The sequence below is a fragment of the Acinonyx jubatus genome, chromosome X (genome assembly GCF_027475565.1).
Source record: "Acinonyx jubatus isolate Ajub_Pintada_27869175 chromosome X, VMU_Ajub_asm_v1.0, whole genome shotgun sequence".
Classification (NCBI taxonomy): Eukaryota; Metazoa; Chordata; class Mammalia; order Carnivora; family Felidae; genus Acinonyx; species Acinonyx jubatus.
In genome coordinates, this window is record NC_069389.1 from 41,940,861 (window position 1) to 41,964,100 (window position 23,240).

Sequence of the window (23,240 nt, forward strand, 5' to 3'; positions counted from 1 at the left end):
CTTGTGTGTTAATGCCACGCCAGAGATAACAGGTTCGAGGGAGGAACTGAGAGCTCACCCCTTCAGTCCATGTATTTGACACAAAAAGACCTAGTCAGAAAGTCTAGCAGGATCAAAAAGCAGAAGGCCACTTCTGGCCATTGAAATGCAGACTTTACCCAGGAGGCCCAAATCTTGAGAGATGCAACAGTCTTTATTGTTGCCGTAACACTGATACAGATGCCCCATTCCAGGTCAGGGCTACCCCCACCCCACCCCTTGGTCCTCATCACTGTGGGATGTTGGAGAGAGGAGCAGAATCACTAAGCAGAGCTGGAGAGAGGCAAGTGGGACTGGAGAGGGTTCGGGTCACCTGGAACCAAGGGTTCAACAGGGTCAGGATGCCTGAATCCTCTGTCCTGATGGGGGCTGGGAACACTTGGGTCCTGGGTTCAAGATTTGGCAATGCCCTGATCTGGGTTCAAAGCTGGGGTGGGGGTCTAGAAAAGCCTTAGTCCAGGGTTCAAGAGAATGCCTTGGGCCCAGATCCCACCTTTGGTGCTGAGGGTGGGAGATGGGTGGGTCCCAGACTGGAGGTGGGGTAGTATCACTGGGTCCAGGGTTTGAGGATGGCCATGGATGCTCAGGTATCCAAGCCCTCAAGTTCAGGGCTGAAGAAGAGTCTGGTCCCCTAGGTAATGGGAGCTGATCAGGGGGAGGGTCACAGATGTCCTGCTTTCTGAACTGGACGGGGCCCTCTATTTCAAGGGCTTGGAAAGGGCTCTGGGTCCCAGTACAGGGCCAGGGTGGGGGTGGCATTCTCCAGGTCTTGGGTACAAATCCTAGACCCCTACGATCCAGCCTCCTGCTCTTGTCCCAGCGCCTCCAGTAGCAGCCCCATTGGCGTCCGCTTGAGACCAATACTCTCAATCTTGTTCTCAATCTTGTTCTTGAGGTTCCGCAGGCGCAGTGAGGCGTGCACCAGAATCACTGTGGGCAGTGCCGAGAGGAGTGGGGTCAGTGGGGTGAGACATCAGCTTTAGCCAGTGGGGGGACCACGGAGGGGAATTGGAGCACAGGCAGGCCAACAGAGTCTTAAGTGGCCAGGATGCCTCTGATCTTAAAGTGTGGCTGAGTACAGAGTTTTGCAGCTGGGGCGTGGCCAGGGAGGGCGCACAGCAACTGGGACGTGGCTGGTGGAAGACACTTAATACCAACAGGGAAGCCAGAAAAGGCGGTAGTTAAAGAGGGGCGTTCCCAGAAGAAGGAAGGCAAAGCCAGGGAAGGCGCTTTGTGAAGGGGGTGTGGCCAAGTGCCCGCCTGGTTTCTCGGCCTCTTCTCAGGGCAGGGCAGGGCTGCCACTGTGCGCAAGCGCTGGCCGTTTTCTCGGCGGTCTCAGGGTAGTGAATACTCACGAAGCACAGGTCCGGCAACGCCTAGCAGGAAGGTGCAAGCGCTGCCCGCGGCCCAGAGAACAAGGAGGCCGAAGGCAAGCACTGCGGCCAGGCAGGCGGCCGGGTGGCTGCGGCGGCAGCGGCGCACGGCTGCTTGAGTCTCTGCCGCCCACACCAGCACGCCAAGGGCCACCGTCACTACCAGCGCGCTTAGGAGGGTATGCAGCGGGCGCACGTACCTGTGAGGACAATGGAACTAAGCTAGTCCAGCAGACGGGGAGAGAGCTGCCCAGCCTCCAAGACTCCTGGACCACCGTCCATTCAATCCCGGACCCCAGGAGCTTTGGTTCTCCTCTCTCCGGATCCTCCAGCCCAACAAATAACTTCCCCCAGCCCTGTCTCCCAATAGGTCCACCCTCCAGGATTTCTGACTCCCAGGAGCCCTGTGGACCCTCGTTTCTTTGGTGTCGATCCTACAGTCCCATCTTCCTTAGCTCTTCCGCTTCAGGCCTTCCCATCCCGCTAGGCCTCCAGGCTCCCAGCTCTTTCGTTCCAACCCTACCCCCGCAGGGCCCGTCTCCAACCCCTCAGGCCCCACCCCAACCCGCCCCTAAATCCACCCTTGGAGCTAGGCCTGTAGATTCCTCTTCCAGGCCTTATGTCTCTATACATTTCCCTCTCCCCGGGCCCAGAGTCCTTACAAGAAAGACACCCTTCCAGACTTCCTCCCCTTCAGATTCCCCATCCACTCCCCACTTCTTACAGATCCCTCTCTCCATCATTGCAAGAACCCCTTCAGGCTTTCAGTACCACTCTTAACTTCCAACCCTGCCCAAGTTCCCAGGGGTTCTCCATCCTTCTCTGCTCTCAAACCTTCCACCCCTGGGTCTTCCCTCTTGGTTCAAGTTCCCCAAGAGGTACCTGCTCCTGGAGCGTTCCAATCATAGCCAGGATCTCCTCCAAACTAGAGCCCCCACAAGCCCACCCTCCCAACCCTTCAACTTGACCACATCCCTGTCCCTGTATCTGCCCAAAGTCCTCCAGGGCTGCCTTAATCTGGGGGCATCACTCACATCCGTCTCCCCTACCCCTACTTTCAGACCCTTTTTATCTTTAGGTCCACCTCGATACCCAGTTTCCCTCCAGTCCCACATTTCTCCATCCTCTCAACCCTCTATCCCCCTCAGGCCCTATCTTACCCAAGGCACTCCTTTTAACCATGTTGACTTCCTTCAAGTCCCCCCTCACCTGTCCCGTAGGCTTTCCGTTTCTAATGAACTCCCCCTTCCAGCCTTGCATCCCCCCTCCCGTTCCTCAAAATACCGCGGGTCCACCCTTCTAGCCCTGCAGGCGTCCCTAGCCAACCGGCATCTCCCTCCCTCCCTCACCCGGCCAGAGCGAGTGCGAAGCCGAAGCACAGAAGGTAGTTGGTTTGGTAGTAGAGGAGGTTGTTGATGACGCGGTGGCACCATCGCTGCCGGTCGTAAGGATCCGGAGCCGCCAGACGCGCGGACCCCAGAACGAAGTCGTCCAGGGCGCGTAGCGGTGGCAGCCGCACCTCCGACATCCTGCCGAAGTAGCTGGACCAGCCCGAAGAGCGGCCGGACTACAACCCCCGTAACACCCCGCTGCACCGCGAGGGACACCGGGAAATGGAGTCTGGACCGAGCGGCTGCTACGCTCACCCCCTAAGCAGATTGGGCAGCGGCAGCAACGCATGTGACCGGAAATGCCAACAACACGTCGGGGCTGTGAGGCAGCAAGGGCTGCCGGGAAATTAAGTCTCCGCCGCCCGCAAGGCGTTCCCACTCACCCCCAGGTGGGGGCGCCCAAGCGGGTAGTTCTGGACCGTGCTGATGGCTCAAGTCCACGGTAATCGGACATTCGAGGACACGCAAAGAAAAACAGGGACTGTCAGAAGGACTTGGGTAGGATGCCACTTCTTTCCGGCCAGGGTCCAAGAAGGTCACACCTACTTGGAAACCCCTGCAGGGCCTTTTCCGCTACATCTCCTCCAGGCCCCAACCATGCCCCCCAGGTCCAGCCATAAATACTATTAAGGGCCTTTTATTCACATTCACCACATCAGAGATATCTCTTTCTGGGAAGGTTTTTTAATCCCCACAGGTTGAATTAGGGCACTCCCTCTGGGTCCCTAGCAGTCATCTCCAGGCTGGGAGCCTCAGGGGGTCTGCTCCCTCCCTGCTTCCCTAGCCTGGCCCTGCTGGCACATAGTCACCAAGAAGTGCTTGGGTGAAGTGAGCTGTCTTGCACTGCCGAGTGGAAGGTGGGCACCTGCCCCACTAATGCTCGCTGGCTGGTAGCTTTCACAGTACTCCTGACCCCCTGAGGGCTTTGCAATCTGCCACTGCAGGTCCCTCGCACAACCCACAGGGTCCTTAAAAGTCATCGTCATCACAGATGTCAAGGTACACATCGAAAGCCTCTCTGTTGCAGTTTCCATCAGGAGTGAAGACATATTTGTGGAAGGTCCCATCTACGCAGATAGCTAGAAGAGGGGGGAGGATGGGCAAAAGGTTAGAAGCTGTGGAAGCCACACACTGCAATCCTTTCAGGTGTCCTATGGCCTAGGGTCTACCTCCAGACCTTTGTCCACATGCCATCCCTCTGATGATGGAGTCGAGCCACCCACTCTAGCTTCCCATGCCTTAAAATTCCTTCAGGTCCAAATTGCAGGACTTCGCCCATGCAGTGCCCCCAGTCAAGGGCTATTCCCACTCACCAATGACAGAGTTGACGTTCTTGGAAGTATTGCGACCGAAGGCGCAGATGCAGGCTGACTCGGCAGGCACGGTGAAGCTCGCCAGGCTCCACTGAGAGTCCACGTACTGCCCAATCATAGGCCCCACCTTGCCCACACGAGCCAGCCTGCAGGCAGCACTGGCTAAGCCCAGGTGTGGTACATGGGCAGGGGGACTGGGGACATGGCAGGGCAGGGCAGGGAATACTCACGCGGAGCGACGGTTGAGGCGGGTATCTTTGAGAGCAAAGATATGGACCGTGCCCTTATCACTGGAAGCGCAGAGGAAGGAGGAGTCATGGCTGAAGTTGATGCTGGAAGACAGACCAGCAGTGACGCCCATGTGTCATGTGACATGGGGTCACCAGCCCACCACACATATCCTGTGCTCACCAGTAGAGAGTGGCAGGGTCAGTGCCTCGGCGCAATTCCACCAGTTTCTCCTTGGATTGCGTGTCAAAGAGGCGAATAAGGGTGCCTTTCTGAGAGGCCGAGGCCACTACAGTGCCTGGCTGGTTCAGAGACACGCAGGCCACGTCACTCTGATGTGCATTGATCGTAAATGGAGCAGATGAAGTACCAGGCTTTGTGCTTGCCAGGTCCTGTGGTGGAAGGAGCAGTTTGGGCTTGGGGGTATGGGAAGCAGGGGCCAAGCATCCACAGGGTGAGCCAGCCCACCCACCTACCCACCTACCCTTGCCCACTGGATGGCTCACCACAAGTTGCAGACTCCCACACTTGTGTCCTGGGAACACCAGCAGTTGCTTCTCCAGGCTGGGGCAGAGGTCACAGAGCCCTAGGGTGTGAGGATGAAGTGTCGGGGTTGGGGGGATGCAGGGGCCAGGCAGGGTCTCAGAATGGACAGAAGCAGGATAAGGGCCAAGACTTTGACCTTCCATGATATATGTTACCCACAGAACCCTCGGGGAGCTTGCCCTCTGCAGTGCTCCCCAGCAGTGAGGCAGATTCTCCACCTCCTGATGCAGCTGCGGCAGCCCCAGGAGGCCCAAGGATCCCTGGCACAGCCAGCCATGTCCTTACTGGGTGTTTCTGCTCTGCTATCTGGGGCACCTGGGCGTGGGACAGGGCTTCGGGTGGAGACAGAGAACTGGCTAAGGGTTGGAAAGATGGACTGACTGGGAATATGAACATCTGTCAACCCATCTGAGCATCTCTGCACAAAGACTCTCTCTGCCCCTCTTTCCCCATTTTCCGGTGTGCCCCTTCCAACCTCTCATTTCTGCCCCTCTGCCCCATCCACTGCCTCCTGACCTCACACCTGCACATCTGGGTCCTCTCACCCTTGGGGTTGTCCCGGGTGTCAAACTCGAACAGCTTTCGGGGGTTGTCGGGAAAGGAATACACGTAGATGCGGTTCCTCAGCACGATCACAATTCTGTGGGCAACACACAACACAGGATGGCCATGAGGGGATGGCGGGATGCCCATGCAGGACTAACCCTCTCGCCTGCTGTGGGGACCTCCTACCTCCCCCACCCCAGTCCTCCTCAGGCTCACTTGTCATGGCGCATGCGCACAGCCAGCACTGGCTTGGTGAAGGTGAACTCCAGCACCAGCTTGTCCTTGGAGTCCTTGCCCTCCCGGGCATCGTCCCAGATCAGCACTGCTGGGCAGGTGGGTGCGTTGTCGGGGCCAAGGTTTAGGGTGAGGGGCAGCCCTGGTGACACAAGACCCACCCCTACTCCCCATGGGACCTCAACCCACTTGCTTAACCTTTTGTTAACACCCAGCATGGGCTTCATACGGCATGAGCACTTGTGGATGTGATTTCTGAGAATAGGTTTCTAAAACTGTGACATACTCATTTACAGATGAAGAAACTGAGGCTTGAAGAGGTTGAGTATCTTGGCCAAGAACCTCACTGCCCATGAGCAACCCAAGCAGGGACTCACATTCAGGACTGTAACTCCCATTAGTAACTATTTCTGCCTCCAGGGTCCCAGTCCGTACCCCTAGAAGATTTCTGCGATGAATCCTCGGGCTCTGTGACTTGCCTAGGGCATCTCTTGCCATGTCCCAGTGGGATCAACAAAACCCTTAGAACAAGATGTCTCCTGAGGCTCAAAGCAAGAGGATACTGGGGAGACAGCACCAAGATTTTAAGACCTGTTGGTTGTGTGACCTTGGAAAAGCCACTTAACCTCCCTAAGCCTCAGTTTCTTCATCTGTAAAATTGGGGATAACAATACTTCCTACCACATGGAGTTACTGTGAGGATTAAATAAGTTAATATATATAAAGTGCGTAGAACAGTACCAGGCTTATAGCAAGCACTCCATAGGTAAGGACATGGCATACAGGAGGCATTCAATAAGTGTTAAGCGAAGGCAAAACACCAAGCTTCTCAAGCGATAAGATCCATGACTTCCAAGCTGTAGGCCTCACTGTGGGACTCTGAGGTGCTCTGACATCTTCATCTGCCAGTGCCTCGGGGTGCCTGAAGGAGGCCAGGATTCCGGGGAATCTGGGCCAAGGGCGGGATGGGATGAGGGCACTTACCTGAGATCTCTGAGAACTTGGGGCTGCTACCACCACCCACCAGGGCCAGCAGGTTGGAGCGGTGCAGCATTTCCACCAGGCCCATGCTGCCCACCTGCTCATGGTCTGGACAAGGACCAGGATGTCAGTAGGGGTGGGAGCCAATGCCCAGCCCGTCCCTTCTGCCCATTGCCCCTCCTCCACCAATGGCTCACCCAGATGCCCCTTCTCCATCAATGGCTCCACATTGTAGATGCGCACACCTGTCTCCATGGCGCAGCAAAAGCAGCCTGGGGAGGGGGGGATTTGGGGCTGCTTCAAAGGATGCCCAGGTGGAAGCCATGGCTCACCTCTGGCCATTCTTTCTGTCCCTCCCTCCAATCCACAAGGGTGCAGGCACAAGCCTCTCTCACTTTGGTCTTGGTTGAAACGCAGACTGGTCACTCCTCGAAGTGGCTGCTGAGTCATGGTCCAGGACTGCTTCCCTGGACACAGATGGGGGTAGGGTTAGGAAGAGTCCTGGGGTTTGCCCTTCTAGAACTCCTGTCCCCAGTGGATTTCTTCTTCCTCCTCCTCCTCCTCTGCCACTTTCTGCCGCCAGCAGGACTGAAGAAAACAAAAAAGAAAAAAGAGGGATAGTTCTGGGGTCTCCACACTAATCTCCTAAGATCCCAAAGAGCATGGCCAGGAACTTCCCCATCTTCTCACACTTGGATGAGCCCAGCTCCAGCCCTACCCTGACCTGTATTCCCCATTTCTTTCTTACTCCGTAGCCATCAATGCATGTCAGGAAGTAAGGGGGGTAGAGGGTTAGTGATATCTCTTCCCCACCCCCAGCCAATCCTGGCTCTAATGCCCCACATGGCCTAGAACCACTTCTCATCTTCACACCTGGACCTAGCATCCAACTCCACCTGTCAATAAGCAGGGAAATGGAGCTAGGTCATCCACTTCTTCCCACACCTCCCTGACCTGGCCCCGAGACCTGCTATGGTTGGTCCATCACCCACAGGACCACCTCTCCTCATGCCCTCTGAGGCTCCCAGCCAATTCCACCATCTCAGAGCCCTCTCACACCTCCCCTCCTCACAGGCTTCTCCAAACCCCTTCAGGATCCCATGCCTAGCCCCAGATGACCTCTTCTCATGCCATGCTAACTTCTGCCCAACCCGGGTCAGCCTGGATGTTCCCCAAGACCTCCTTATGCCCTAAAGACTCTACATCAGATTCCCCTATCACTCCAAATCGCCCACCCCTGGAACATTCCCTTCCACGTGCTTTGCTGTCATTTCCTCCAACATAGACTGACTAGAACCTACCCCCAGGAATCTCATCCCCCTTACATTCTTCCTCCAGATTCTCTATCCTCTCCCCAAACACCCTGCCCCAGGGCACCCCTCCTCCATCAAGACTCTTGCCCAGGACATACCTCCCAAAACCCCTACCTGGAACAACTTAACCCAACAAGACGCCTGCCCCGGACCCCTGTAAGATTCCTGTCCTAAAAGCCCCCACGCTCCCTTCAAATCCCCATCTCCCCAAGACCTTTGCCCAAGCACACCCATTCCCCATCCTCCAGGAGCTCAAACCTACTTTCCGCCCTTGTACCACCTCCACCAGACCGCCTCACTCTCCAAAGACTCATTCTTTGGACAGCCCCACCTTTCAAGGTCCCTTTTTCGGACCACCATTGCAAAGACCCGTGCCACCCAAGAACTGTGCTCCGGGATGCCTTACCTCCCTCCACTTCTTCATGTCCAAGACCGCCCTCATACTCCTTCCAACACCAGCACTCACTTAAACTCCTTGTCCTAGACACCCCCCTCCCACCATCTACCAAAACCTCTGCTCATGGAACCCTCCCGCTGGACCCTCCTCCAGGTTCGGACCAACTCTGGAATCTTGCCCCAGTTTCTCGCTGCCTGCACTGACCTGATCTCCGCGCGTTCCCGATTCCAACCCCAGCCGTCGGTGCCGCCCGCGGCCCGGTTTTCTGACCTCCCGGGCCCTGACGCCCGGCTCTGGTGTTTACATCAGGTCTCACTTCCGGGGGAGGGAGTCTGTGACCGGAAATGACTCATTTGCGACCGCAACCCTCCTCCCCTGGGTTCCGGGTCTTTGGAGCAACGCAAGCGATAGTGGCGTCCTCAGGGGAGGATGCTTAAGGGCCTGTCTGAGGGAGAAGAGGAGGGTGGGCGAGAGGGAGCCCTTCCTTCGCGGAGAGGAAGAGGGCCGAGCATTCCCCCGCTCTGTCCTGCTCTGAGGGCGAAAGGCGTCAACTTTCTGGGCTAGCAAGATTTGGACCTCCAAGGTGGGCTAGAGGGGCCTTCCTTGTTGGAAATACTAGTCCTCCCAGATTTCTAGAGAGGCAGCGGGGGGGGGGGGGGGGGCGGGGGGAGGCCCGAGGCGGGGGCGGACCTGGAGACCCGGTAAAGCTGCAACGCCTTGCCCAGGGGAAGTCAGGGATGAGATTCCATACCCTTGCTTGGTTTTGTTTACAAAATGAAAAGGGGGTTTTTAATGGTAAGAGGTATAATGCTTCCTGTGGAAAAAGAAACCAAATACGTACATACTGGAAATACATTTTAATTCAACTTTTAACGTTTGAGGTAGTTGTGGATTCACGTGTGGTTTGGGGAAATAATACAGAGAAACGAGATGTAACAGTTTCCTCCAAAGGTAACATGTAACATTATAGTAAAATATTACAATCAGGTTATTGATATTGATACAATGTACCCATCCTTTACTTTTTCTTAAGTATTGTTTTTTTAAAAAACTTTTTTTTAACATTTATTATTTTTGAGACAGAGAGAGAGGGAGACACAGAATCTGAAACAGGCTCCAGGCTCTGAGCTGTCAGCACAGAGCCTGACGCGGGGCTCGAATCCATGGACCGCGAGATCATGACCTGAGGTGAAGTCGGACGCTTAACTGACTGAGCCACCCAGGCGCTCCACTTAAGTGTTGTTTTGACGCTTCTTAAATTTTTGACTAATATATAATGGGTATGTTTAATTCCAACGTTAAAATTTATTTTAATTTTAAAAAAATGTTTATTTTTGAGATACAGAGCGCGAGTGGGGCGGGGCAGAGAGAGAGAGAGAGAGAGGGAGACAGAGAATCTGAAGCAGGTCTGGGCTCTCAGCATAGAGGCCAATGCAGGGCTCGAACCCACAAATCTCGAGATCATGACCTGAGCTGAGGTCAGAGGCTTAACTGACTGAGACACCTAGCCCCCTCCCCCCCCCCCCCCAATTTTTAAAAATTGCACCTTTTTAACTGATTCATGGAATTCTGTGGAATAAATGTAGCATTGTTCAACTGTTCTCTTACTGATGGCCATCTAGGTTGTTTCATGTATGGTGTTCTCAACATACTGTGAATTTGGCCTCCATATACTAGGTGTGACTCCATTGCTGTGATCCTCAACAAAGCTAATCTTCTGGCTTTCTTTGGTCTCTACTTTCTCATGTCCCAGACCATATTTAACTTAATTTAGTTTGGGTTCTGCCACTCCTATGTCTCAGACACTGCTCTTAACCAGATCACCCATGAATAATCATCTTGACTAACCAGCAGTCACTTCCCTACCCTCTCCTGTGACTGCCCAATGCATTCCACAGTTTCTTTCTCTCATTCTCTTGGTTTTCTCTTACATTTCTGGCTACTCTTCCGCCTTTATCCAATTTCCAAATATTAGAGTATCCTGGTCCCTTTACTTTTGTAGCCAATATACTCTTCCTAGGTGACTTCATCTTGTTTCATAGCTTTAATTATTACAAGTTTTTTGGAGATCTACTAATTTAGGCTTATAGCCTAGACCTCTTTCCTGAACACCAGACTCATATATGCTATGGCCTGTTTGACGTCTTCCTGTGGATATCTCATAAAGTATCTCAGATTTAACCCACCCAAACAGATCTCTCACATTTTCTTGGTTCAAACACCCTCTTGTCTCCCTCATCTCAACCAATGGGACCACAACACCCAGTTTGTCACTCAAGTCAAATAGCAGACATATCATGCTCAATTAATTATTCTCCATTGTCATTGGCAAATTTTGTTGGTCTCCCTATCAAAAGGTGTCAGAAATAAACCCCTCAGTCATTTACTTACAGTCAAGATAGAGTAACAAGGACTAAATTTTCCCTCTCACATGAAACACCCCCCCCCCAAAAAAAGACCCAAACAAAATACATCAAACAGTGGTTTCCAAGACACAGACATCAGGCCTCCCTAAGTTAAGATAGTCCAGAGGGACAAGGGCACTTAGAATTCAAAGACAGAGTATCAGGAGAGAGCTGCAAAGAGAGAGAAGCACAGAAATCTGCAGAGGGTCCCTGTGAGCAGAGCAGTGATCAGTGCATGCATTTGAGAAAACTACCTAAGGCTAGAGAAAGGCCCATCCAAATGAATTAGAGTGAACAGGGCCTGGTACATAGGCAGAGAATAGTTCTTGCTTCTACAAGCTAGACTGAGAAAACTCCTAATTTGTAGGGCATAGAACACACAGGAAGGTCTTGCCTCAATGGTGGTAAATAATTAGCTGTAGACTTAGTACTGCTTGAGACCCACTTAACAAATCATAAGAGGTAGACTCTGAAAGAGGAAACTGTTTCCAAGTAACTATATCAGTACAAAGGTCAGGAAAATTTATAGGAATAATATAATAATAACCCAGCACCTAAAAAAGTAAAATTTACAATTTCTGTTATCCAAACAAGCATGACCAGGCATAAAAGAAGCAGGAGGTACATACTGCAACATGGAAGAACCTTGAAACTAGTATACTAAGTGGCAGAAGCCAGTCACAAAGGACTACATGTTGTTTTTTTAGAAGTGTTTTTATTTATTTATTTTGAGAGAGACAGAGACAGCGCAAGTAGGGGAGGAGCAGAGAGGGAGAGAGGGAGAATCCCAAGCAGGCTCCATGTTGCCAGTGCAGAGCCTGATGCAGGGCTCAAACCCATGAAACTGTGAGATCATGACCTGAGCTGAAACCAGGAGTCCAATGCTTAGCTGACTGAGCCACCCAGGCACCCTGAGGACCACATATTATATGATTCCATTTATGAGATGTCCAGAATAGGCAAGTCCTTAGAGACAGAAAGTGGATTAGTAGTTGCCTAGGGCTGATGGCAGTAGTGATGGCATGGGGGTGGGGGGACTTTGATTAGGAAGGAAAGGGAAATGACTGCTAAGGGGTATGAGGTTTCTTTTGGGGGAGATGAAAATGTTCTAAAACTGATTGTGGTGATGGTTGAACAACAATATACTAAACGAATTGTACACTTTTTTTAAAATTTTTTTTCAACGTTTATTTTTGGGACAGAGACAGACAGAGCATGAACGGGGGAGGGGCAGAGAGAGAGGGAGACACAGAATCAGAAACAGGCTCCAGGCTCTGAGCCGTCAGCCCAGAGCCCGACGCGGGGCTCGAACTCACGGACCGCGAGATCGTGACCTGGCTGAAGTCGGACGCTTAACCGACTGCGCCACCCAGGCGCCCCCGAATTGTACACTTTAAATGATGAATTATGTGGTATGTGAATTATAGAAAAATACACCAAATGGGATTAATGACATCACAAAAGAAAAACATTAGTGACTTGAAGTCATAGCAATAGAAACTAACAAACAAAACAGAGAAATAAATAAATAAATAAATAAATAAGGCATAAATGAGCTATGGAACAATTTCAAATGGCCTAATATGCCATTTGAAATAAAATCCCCAAAGGAGAGGAAGGGGGACGGAAAAAGTACGTGAAGAAATAATGTCCTAAAACTTTCCAAAATTAATAAAAAATATAAACGGACAGATCCAAGAAGTTCAATGATCTCCAGTACAAGAAAGTGGGAAAATACTACACAAAGGCACATTGTAATCAAATTACTCCAAACCAATGATAATAGATGAAATCCTACCAGCAGCCAGGGAAAAAAGATGTGTTACCTAAAGGAGAAAAAGAGAAGAATGACAGCTTTCTTGTCAGCAAACAAGAAGACAGTAGGGCAACATCTTTAAAAGAGGATAGTACGTTCTGAATGACAGAGTAAGGAACCCCCAAATCCATTCCTCCATAAAGGTAATGAAAACACTGGCCAACAACAATAGCCAAAAAAAGTCCAAATTAACTTTCTGAGAATTTTCTACATTAGCCAAATACTTGAAACAATCTGAGGAGCATCCATTCAAGAAAAATGCCTGCATCTTGGTAGGAATGAGCTTTGTGTCATTTTAATTTGCCTTATTCCTGCCCCTCTCTACCCAGCTCCATCATACCAATAAAAGCCAGCAGCCTATCAGGATGGAGGGAGGAAAATGTGCTTGGAGCTCCCCTAAAAGCTATATTCCTGGGGCGCCTGGGTGGCTCAGTCGGTTAAGTGTCCGACTTCGGCTCAGGTCATGATCTCGTGGTCCGTGAGTTCGAACCCCATGTCGGGCCCTGTGCTGACAGCTCAGAGTCTGGAGCCTGTTTCAGATTCTGTGTCTCCCTCTCTCTGACCCTCCCCCGTTCATTCTTTGTCTCTCTCTGTCTCAAAAAAATCAATAAACGTTAAAAACAATTTTTTAAAAATGCTATATGCCTAAAGAATTGTCATCCTTTAAAAAAAAATCACGTTAACATAGATAGAATTTTTCCAAAACAACAACAAAAACTATTTAGTGAGAAGAGGGGCATTTTACATTTCTGCAAGTCTCTTTAATGTTTGGTTTAATAGAAAACAGCTAGATTCTCATATCTGCTCCTGAGTTCAATCTCTTGTGATATCACATATTTGGTGTCCTGAGAAAAATTCTATGCACTTGTGAGAGAATGAGTATGAAAAAGGCAAATAATGTCTTGGTGTCATGAACATACTTCTGACCTCCAGACACCTTAAAAGAGTCTCAAGGACCCCCCACGGATCCCAGACCACACTTAGAACTATTAATCAGTGCTGTTAAAACTTCTGGTTATAAAGGCACCAACCTATCCTCACTTCCACAATGAATGTTTTACCTCATCTTTATACTTGGGTAAATAGGGCTTGACATTGTATTTGAATAAAGATGGGTTCCTAGGTGTTTAAGTCCTCTTAGTTTGCTTTTCAAACAAGTGGTCTGTTTATTAATGTTATATGTTAATAGGACACTCACCAGAAAATGAAGAATGATGCACATTCCTGTTATACAAAGTTGTTATGAGGAAAGGTTTCAGGATTGAAAGGACCAAGTTTCAATGACAGAGTAACCTGTTGAAGAAATCCATACTTGGATGAACATTTAGGTATTCCAGATTCATGGGAATGAGTTATAAGTATTTACATCTCAGTCAAAAATTTTCTTGATGCATGAATCTTGAAGCTAAACATCACTCTGCTCAGACCCAGTTGGGCCAACTAAAGTTAGAGCCCCTCCTTGGAATGTTTTACCTTCTTTTGTGGGTGTGACACACTGAATTAAACTTCCTCTTCAATGCATCCTGGAAAATGGATTGTTTGTGGCTGGAAGAATCATTTAAGTTTTACTCTGATGTTTTGAAAAGTAGCATCTTGATTTCCACAGGTCTTCATTTATCATTGAACATTCATTCATTCATTTATTAAATCCCTAAAACAGGCACACTGTATGAAATCTTGGGAATAGAAAAGTAAGCAGATCAATATCCTTATCCTCTAAAGAGAAAGGTGATGGACATATACATAAATTCTATGAAGGGAAAAAGGATTAGAATATAGGAAGAACTGGAGTAGAGGTAGGGGTTGCTATTTTATTTGGGGTGCTCAGAGAAGCTTTTGTGCTAAGGTGACATTTGAGCAGAGACCTGAAGGAAGAGAGGGAATGAGTCTTATGGAAATTTTGGGGAAGAGCATGGTAGGCAAAAAGAACAGGAAGGATATCAATACTGCTTGAGAGGTGAGGTCACAGAGGTATGGGGTTGGGAAAAGATCATACAGGGCCTTGTAGGCCATTTTAAAGGTTTGGTTAAAAAAATTTTTTTAAAGGCTTTGGCTCTGTTCTGAGTGAGATAGGGAACCACTGGAGAGTTTGAAGGAGAGGACAGAGATGTGACCAGACTTGCCTTTCCAAAAGAGTACTTCCTGGCTGCTATGTGAAGACCAAGGTGGGGGCAGGGAAAGGGGGAGCAAGGAGGGCAGTTAGGAGGCTATTGCAATAAATCAGACAATGGTTTTTGGTGGCTTGGACACTGGGTAGTGGAAGAGATAAGATGCATTCTGGAATTATTTTGAAGGTGGAGCTGAAGGGATATGTTGATGGATTGGATACAGGGTGTGAGAAAGATAGGAGTCAAGAATGAGTCAAAAGGTTTTGATTCACCTGGGAGTCAGCTGGAGGAGCAGATCTGAGATGGGAAATTGGGAGTTTGGTTTTGTTTTTCTGGAGTCTAAAATGCTTATGGGATACCATGTAGAGATGTTGAATAGGTGGTTGGAGATGACTGAAGATCAGTCAAAATCTTTCCAAATTGATGAAAAACAATCTGTACATCCAAGAAACTAAAGAACTCCAAGTAGGATACATTTAAAGAGATACATACCCAGACATATGATAATCAAACTTTCAAAACATAAAGAAAAAGGATCTTAAAGGCACCAAGGGAGAGAATCATAAAAGCAGGACATACAAGTGATCTTCAATAAGATTTACTATTAGTTTCTCACCAGAAACCAGGGAGGCCATTAGACCGTGGGATGCCATATTAAAGTACTGAAAAAGAAATTGTTAACCTAGAATTCCATACCTAGTAAGAATGTCTTGTAAAAACATGGGAAAAAATAAAGATATTTTTAGCCATGAAACAGCTAAAAGAATTCAACACCATTTGAACAGCAAAACAGGAAATGTAAAAGAACACCCTTCAGGCAGAAGGAAAATGATATCTGGTTGAAATCTGGATCTACACAGTGAAATGAAGAGCACTGGACATGGTAACTACATACATAAATATAGAATATATTTTTCTTATTATTTATATCTCTTTAAAAGATAATTGATAAGGGTTCCTGTGTGGCTCAGTTGGTTGAGTGACCAACTCTTGGTTTCAGTTCAGGTCATGATCTTACAGTTTGTGGGTTCGAGCCCTGCATTGGGCTATGCACTGATGTGTGGAGCCTGATTGGGATTCTCTCTCTCTCTCTCTCTGCCTCTCCCCTGCTCATTCTCTCTCTCTCTCTCTCTCTCTCTCTCTCTCTCTCTCTCTCTCTCTCCCTCCCTCCCTCTCTCTCTCTCTCTCAAAACAAATACATTTTAAAAATTTAAAAATAAAAGATAATTGACTATTTAATCAAAAACAACAACAATGTTTTGTGGTGTTTATAACATATGTAAAAGTAAGATGCATGAAAGCAATAGCATAAAGGTCAGGAAGGAATAAACGGAAACTTATTACTATAAGGTCCTTATATGATCCATGAAGTAGTATATCAGTTAAAGAGGCATACTATAAGTTAAAAATGTATACTATAAATGCTAAACCAACCAATAAAATAACAAATCCAAAAGTTACAGATAACAAACTAACATAGGAGATAAAAAGAAATAGTTAAAAATGTCTGATTAATCCAAAAGAAGATGGAAGAAGTGAGAAAAGGGAACAAAGACAGAACAAATAGAAAACAAATAGTAAGATGATGATATACTCAAACTTTATCATATCACATTATCGCACTAATCACATTAAGATAAATGACCTAAATATCCATTTAAAAGACAAAGATTGCCACTTTGGATAAAAAGCAAGAACTAATTAAATGCTGCCTGTAAGAAACACACTTTAAATACAAAGGCACAAATAGGTTAAAAATAAAAGGATGGAAAAAGATATACCATGCTAACACTAGTTGTTAAACAAAGATGGAATTGCTATATTGATATCAGACAAAGTAGATTTCAGAGTAAAGGTTATTACAAAGGATAAACATTTATCTTAAACATTTATGCACATAGTAACAGAGCTTCAAAACACATGAAGCAATCATTGATAGAACTTCAAAGAGAAATGGATGAATTCACAATTACAGTTGCAAATTTCCTTATTCCTATTTACATTATTTGTAGAAAAAGTAGGCAGGAAATCAGCAGGAATATGGTAGACTTAAAACAACAGTAGCAACCAACTTGATCTGACTGATATTTATAAAACATTCCATCCAACAACAGCAGAATAACACTCATCTCAAATGCACACAAAAAATTTACCTGTTAAGCAAGGCTGAAATATTTGGCCAAGAAATAACAAACCTTTGCTAGATTCAGTTTGTTACATAGCAAAAACAAGAGTAGCAAAGGGGTCAGCTACCCATATCTTTTGCCCCATAGGATAACACCAAAACAAAAGGGCCAGATGAGTGCAACACCAGTATCACCCTGTCCCTAAGCACTTTTACAGCGTGCAGCTATACACTGAGGGGTCAGGATGAGACAGAAAACCTTATACCTCATCAGAACTTGTAAGACAATGAAAAACTCTCCCTCAAAGATAGGAAAGTGAGAGATGGTACTACAAAAACATTACTAAGTTGGTTAGTTCTTCTGTCTACAACTGATGTTTTAAAGGAATCCCTTTAAGCTTTAATGGTTGACATTGATGTGGTCACTGATGTGATGGAATGGATGTATGTTATTGAGAAGGAATATTAACTTGCAACGATCACTTTACAACAATACAATCATGGAGAAACCTGTGTGCCTATAATTGGTGTTTGTTGCATTTCTGAGCCCACTTTGTATTCGTGAGAAACAAAAATATCATGGGAGAAATATTTTAAATTACCAGTATTTTAACTTTAACTTTTTATAAAGTTTGGGACTTTATCAAAAAAGGATGTTGAAAACATATGTACTTTTACTTTAGTCAAATTACTTTTCATTATCTGATTTCTTAATTTTATGTATTTGAAATCTTGTGAATTAGGGATATCTATATAAATATATAGATATTTAAAACTTAATGATAACAATAAATGTAATTCAGTAACATGATTCAACAATTAAATTTTCTTTTCAGAACAAGATATAGTTAACTGCATCAAATTTATATATTACTTTGTAATGGTAAATGCTCTAAAAAATATTTAAGCTACTTCAATTCTATACCTCCTTTTTTCCCATAGGACACACAAGAGAATGTGATGCTATTTTAACCCTCTGTGTGAATTTTGCCTTATCAAACATTGTGCCTCATTTTATTAAAAGCCTTTCTTGGAAAAAAATACTTTCTTGTAGTTTGGGGGGAAAAAAAGGAAAGTGAGTAGTACCCGGCTGGCTCAGTTGGTGGAACGTGGCAACTCTTGATCTTGAGGTTGTAGGTTTCAGCGCCACAATGGGTGTAGAGATTACTTTTTAAAAATCTTTAAAAAAGATAGGAAAGTGAGTGGGAAATTACCTTGTAGCAGCTTCTCACAAGCTTCCCATGTTCTAATGTTCTGGGAAATCATATCTTCTGCCAAGACTTAGATCAGCTGTGGTTAAATTTGCTTACATGAAGTATGCAGATATATGCAAAGTTGTCAGGGCACCAGCATGTAGCAGCTCCCCTCTATTACCAAGAGAGACTTTATGCTGGGTCATGAAATTGGTCTCAAGATGCAAAAGGATTCACGTTATACAAAGTATTTTATCTGACCACAATAGAACTGAATTGGAAGTTGATAACAGAAAGATGTCTGGAAAATCACTAAATACTTGGAAATTAAATAATACACTTCAAAATAACTCATGGATCAAAGAAGAAAGAAACATTGGTATCAGAAAACATTTTGAACTGAATGAAACTAAAAATTCAACATATTAGTATTTCTGGGATGCCACTAAAGCAGTACTTGTGGATGAATTTATAACACTGAATGCCAATATTAGAAAAGAAGAAAGGACTAAGAAAGGTCTAAAATCAATTGCCTTGACTTCCACCATAAGAAACTAGAAAAAGAAGGGGCGCCTGGGTGGCTCAGTTGGTTAAGCGTCCGACTTCAGCTTAGGTCATGATCTCATGGCTCATGAGTTTGGCCCTGTGTTGGGCTCTGTGCTGACAGCTTAGAGCCTGGAGCCTGCTTCAGATTCTGTGTCTCCCTGTCCCTCTCTCTCTCTCTGCCCCTCTCTCACTAGCGTTCTCTCTCTCTCTCTCTCTCTCTCTCTCTCTCTCTCTCTCTCCTTCAAAAATTAATGAACTTTAAAAAATTAAAAAATAAAGAAAATAGAAAAAGAAAAGTAAATGTAAGCTATGGAGTGCCTGGGTGGCTCAGTCGGTTGAGTGTCCAACTCTGATTTCAGCTCAGGTCATGATCCCAGCATCATGGGATCCAGCCCTGTGTTGGGTTCCACACTGAGCATGGAGCCTGCTTAAGATTCTCTCTATCCCTCTGCCCCATTCCCCCACCCCTTGCACTTTCCTCTCTCTCTTTCTAAAATAAGAAAAAAATTAAAAATTTAAAGGTGAGGTAAGCAGAAAAAAGGAAATAATAAAGATCAAAGTGAAAATCAATGGAAATAGAAAACAGGAAAACCATGGAAAAAATTAATGAAACTAAAAGCTGGTCATTGAGATCAATAAAATTGATAAACATGAAGACTTCTAAAAACAAAAAGAGAGAAGGCACAGCTTACCAATATCAGGAATGAAAGGTGACATCACTATAGATTCTACAGAAACCGAGAAGGATAAAAGAATATTTAAAAAACTTATGCCAATAAATTCCACAACTTAATAAAAATGTACAAATTCCTTGAAAAGCTCACTCAAGAAGAATTAGATAGTTGCCAGGTTAGAGGAGCAATTGTTTACCGGACACAGAATTTCAGATTTGTGAGATAAAAAGAGCTCTTGAGATGGATGGTGGTGAGGGTTGCAGAACAATGTAAATATACTTAATACCACTGAACTTTCGGGGCGCCTGGGTGGCTCAGTTGGTTAAGCATCCGACTTCAGCTCAGGTCACGATCTCGCAGTCTGTGAGTTCGAGCCCCGCGTCGGGCTCTGGGCTGATGGCTCAGAGCCTGGAGCCTGCTTGGATTCTGTGTCTCCCTCTCTCTCTGCCCCTCCCCCATTCATGCTCTGTCTCTCTCTGTCTCAAAAATAAATAAAACGTTAAAAGAAAATTAAAAAAAAATACCACTGAACTTTACACTTAAAAATGGTCAAGATGGTAAAACTTTATGCTATGTGTATTTGATTACAATTAAACCAAAGAAATAGATAACCTGAGTAACTATATATCTATTAAAGAAATGGACTTTCCAGTTAAAATTCTTCCTACAAAGAAAATTCCAGGCCGAGACGGTGTCACTGGTGAATTATGCCAAGCATTTTAAGGAAGAAATAATATCAACTCTATACAAACTCTTACAAAAATTTGAATACTTCCCAGCCATTCGATGGAACCAGCATTACTCTGATACCAAAACCAGATAAAGACATTACAGAAAAAGAAATCTAAAGACCAATATCCCTTATGACACAGAGGCAAAAATTATAAACATAATTTTAGCAAATTTATTCCAACATTATATTAAAAAGATAATATATTACAACCAAGTGGAGTTTATCCCAGCAACACAGGGTTGCTTTAACATTCAAAAATCAATCAATGTAGGGGCGCCTGGGTGGCTCAGTTGGTTGAGCATCTGACTCTTGATTTCAGCTCAGGTCATGATCCCAGGGTTGTAGGACTGAGCCCCAAGTCCAGCTCCATTCTGAGTGTGGGGCCTGCTTAGGATTCTCTCTCTCTCCCTTTGCTCTTCTCCTCTCTCTCTCTTTCTGTAAAATAAAAAAATGAGTGTTTTAAAAAAATCAATATAACTTCACATACTAACAAACAACAAAAGAAAACAAAACCCATATAATCATTTCAATAGATGCAGAAAAGAAGTTGGTAAAATTACATGATTTCCTGATAAAACACTAAGGAAAGTGGGAATAGAAAATAACTTCTTCAACCTAATGCAACAGGTGTATGAAAAGATTCTCAACATCACTCATCAGAAGAGAAATGCAAATCAAAACCACAATTAGATACCACCTCACACCTCTCAGAATGGATAAAATCAACAATACAAGAAACAAGGGGTCCCTGGGTGGCTCAGTCAGTTAAATGTCCAACTCTCTATTTTTGCTCAGGTCATATTCTTCATGAGATTAAACCCCATGTCAGGCTCTGTGATGACAGTGAGAAGCCTGCTTGGGATTCTCTCTCTCCCTCTTTCTGCCCCTCCCCTGCTCTCTCTCTCTCAAAATAAATAAACTTAAAAAAAAAAAAGAAACAGCAAGTTTTGGTGAGGATGTGGAGAAAAAGGAACCCTCATGCACTGTTGGTGGGAATGCAAACTGGTGCAGCCACAGTGGAAGACAATATGGAAGTTCCTCAAAAAATTAAAAAGAACTACCATGTGACCCAGTAATCCCACTTCTGGATATTTATCCAAAGGAATTGAAATCAGGATCTTGAAGAGAAATTACCACTTTCATGTTCCTTGCAACATTATTCACAATAGATAATATGTGGAAACAACCTAAATATTAGTCAACAGATGAATGGATAAAGAAAATACAGCATATACATACAATAGAATACTATTTAGCCTTACAAAAAAGAAGGAAATACTGCAATATGCAACAGCGTGGATGGACTTGAAGACATTCTGCTAACTGAAATAAGCCAGACCCAGAAAGATGCATGATTTCACTTATATGAGGTATGTAAAATAGTCAAATTCATAAAATCAAAGACTGGAATGGTGGTTTACAAGTGTTGGGGGAAGGGAGAAATGGGGAGTTACTAATCAACAGGCATAGAGTTTTAGTTAGATTAAGATGAATAAGTTCTAGGGGCACCTGGGTGGCTCAGTCGGTTGTCTGACTCTTGATTTAGGTTCAGGTCATGATCCCAGGGTCATGGGATGAAGCCCCATTTTGGGCTCCACACTGATCATGGAGCCTGCTTAAGAGTGTCTCTCTCTCCCTCTGCCCCTCTCCCCTGCTCAGGCCCTCTCTCTCTCTCAAATAAAAATTCAGGGGCTCCTGGGTGGCTCAGTTTGTTAAGCAGCTGACTTGGGCTCAGGTCATGAGCCGTTTGTGAGTTTGAGCCCCGTGTCAGGCTCTGTGCTGACAGTTCAGAGCCTGGAGACTGCTTCAGATTCTACGTCTCTTGCCCTCTCTGCCCCTCCCCCACTCACACTCTGTCTCTCTATACTTAATAAAAGTTAAAAAAATTAAATAGTAAAATAAAAATACATACATACATCCATAAAATAAGATGAATAAGTTCTAGAGATCTGCTGTGCAACATTGTGCCTATAGTCAACAATTATGTATTGCACACTCAAGGAGGATAGATCTCAGGGTGCCTCAGTGCCTCAGTCAGTTGATCAGCTGGGCAGCCAGTTTTGGCTTAGGTCATGATCTCCCAGTCATGGGAGTGTTGGGCTCCATGCTGACCATGGAGCCTGCTTGGGATTCTCTCTCTCCTTCCTTATGCCCCTCCACTGCTTGTGCTCTCTCTCTCTCTCTTTCTCTCTCTCTCTCTCTCTCTCTCTCTCTCTCAAAAAAAGAGAATAGAGCTCATGTTGTGCTCTTACCACAGTAAAACTTAAAAAGTAAAATCTCCTTGAAAGAAAAAACAGATATGTGTATTGGTTGAAGTATTTCTGAAGCCCTCTCTATCTTGCCTTAATAGGCATGAGAATCTAGTTGTGACTGTGGCCTTTGTCCTTAGAAGTGTTGCCCAAGGCTTGACCCTGAAACAAACCTACCTCTGCCATTATTTTTTGGAAGAACACTTCTTAACTGGAGCTCATATTATAATTCTCTGGAGGGCTCATAATAATGGAGTGCTGTCCCCTATCCCCAGAATGTCAAATTCATATGCAGGAGGGGCCTGAGAATTTGCACTTCTATGCTGTTTCAAGTTGATGCTGCTGCTGCTGGTCTGGGGTCCACATTGCTAGAATCACTGGGTGCCTGACACTACAAAATAATACAACTCTACCCCTGGAGTATTGTCTTACCCATCACAAGGGAACTCTTTGATTCAAGGTATGACCAGAGCCCCTAGAAGGACAGGAAGCTGGGACTTTGCTGAATTTATAGCATATAGTTAGGATGTGTTGACCCTGCTTGGTAATAAATGGTTATTTAATAAATGATAGGTATGTTGGAGAGGGGAGAAAAAAACCCTACAGTTAACCTTATACTTAATGGCTAGTGCTTTTTCCCTAAAACCAGGAACAGATATCTATTCTCACCACTACTATTTTACATTGTACTAAAGACTCTAGTCAGTGCACCAAGGCAAGAAAAAACAAACAAACAAACAAACAAACAAACAAACACAAGGCAACCAGATTGGAAAGGAAAAAGTAAAACTGTCTTTATTTGAAGACAATATGATTATCTAGTGGAAAATCCAATGAAAAAAGCTAGTAAATGTAATGTTTAGCAAGATTGCAAGATACAAGCCGCAGCAACTTCTTACTCAACACGTTTCCAGAGGCAAGGGAAACAAAAGCAAAAATGAACTATTGGGACCTCACCAAAACAAAAACCTTCTGCACAGCGAAGGAAATAATCAGCAAAACTAAAAGGCAACTGACGGAATGGGAGAAG

General features: G+C 45.8%; 2 protein-coding genes across 5 annotated transcripts; both read right to left on the reverse strand.

Moving 5' to 3' along the window:
• Window positions 1–165: 165 nt before the first annotated feature.
• Window positions 166–3,069, reverse strand: PRAF2 (PRA1 domain family member 2). Its single transcript, XM_027054036.2, has 3 exons — window positions 2,762–3,069; window positions 1,395–1,612; window positions 166–969 (listed from the first exon to the last, which is right to left on the reverse strand). Exons 1-3 carry the CDS (start codon window positions 2,938–2,940, stop codon window positions 830–832), a joined length of 537 nt encoding a protein of 178 aa, XP_026909837.1. The 5' UTR covers window positions 2,941–3,069; the 3' UTR covers window positions 166–829.
• Window positions 3,070–3,467: 398 nt separating this feature from the next.
• On the reverse strand, window positions 3,468–8,725 carry WDR45 (WD repeat domain 45). Of its 4 annotated transcripts, none has more exons than XM_015087492.3 (11): window positions 8,566–8,725; window positions 7,047–7,239; window positions 6,849–6,923; window positions 6,655–6,759; window positions 5,653–5,758; window positions 5,436–5,530; window positions 4,851–4,930; window positions 4,528–4,736; window positions 4,347–4,448; window positions 4,117–4,262; window positions 3,468–3,882 (listed from the first exon to the last, which is right to left on the reverse strand). In XM_015087492.3, the coding sequence occupies exons 2-11, from the start codon at window positions 7,099–7,101 to the stop codon at window positions 3,773–3,775; spliced, it is 1,083 nt and encodes a 360-aa protein (XP_014942978.2). In that variant the 5' UTR covers window positions 7,102–7,239; window positions 8,566–8,725; the 3' UTR covers window positions 3,468–3,772. The 4 variants fall into 4 exon arrangements, with proteins under 4 accessions (XP_014942978.2, XP_014942977.2, XP_014942979.2 ...); XM_015087491.3 differs by having other exon boundaries at window positions 5,653–5,761; XM_015087493.3 differs by lacking the exon at window positions 6,655–6,759.
• Between the last annotated feature and the right edge of the window lie 14,515 nt (window positions 8,726–23,240).

Coding starts and splice junctions, on each gene's coding strand:
- PRAF2 (XM_027054036.2), bottom strand. CDS start 2,940: ATGTCGGAGGTGCGGCTGCCACCGCTACGCGCCCTGGACGACTTCGTT. Junction 1,613..2,761: donor TTCGCACTCGCTCTGGCCGG/GTGAGGGAGGGA, acceptor TTGTCCTCACAG/GTACGTGCGCCCGCTGCATA. Junction 970..1,394: donor CGTTGCCGGACCTGTGCTTC/GTGAGTATTCAC, acceptor CACTGCCCACAG/TGATTCTGGTGCACGCCTCA.
- WDR45 (XM_015087491.3), bottom strand. CDS start 7,101: ATGACTCAGCAGCCACTTCGAGGAGTGACCAGTCTGCGTTTCAACCAA. Junction 5,762..6,654: donor CAAGTTCTCAGAGATCTCAG/GTAAGTGCCCTC, acceptor CCACCTGCCCAG/CAGTGCTGATCTGGGACGAT. Junction 4,931..5,435: donor CACCCGGGACAACCCCAAGG/GTGAGAGGACCC, acceptor CTCACACCCTAG/GGCTCTGTGACCTCTGCCCC.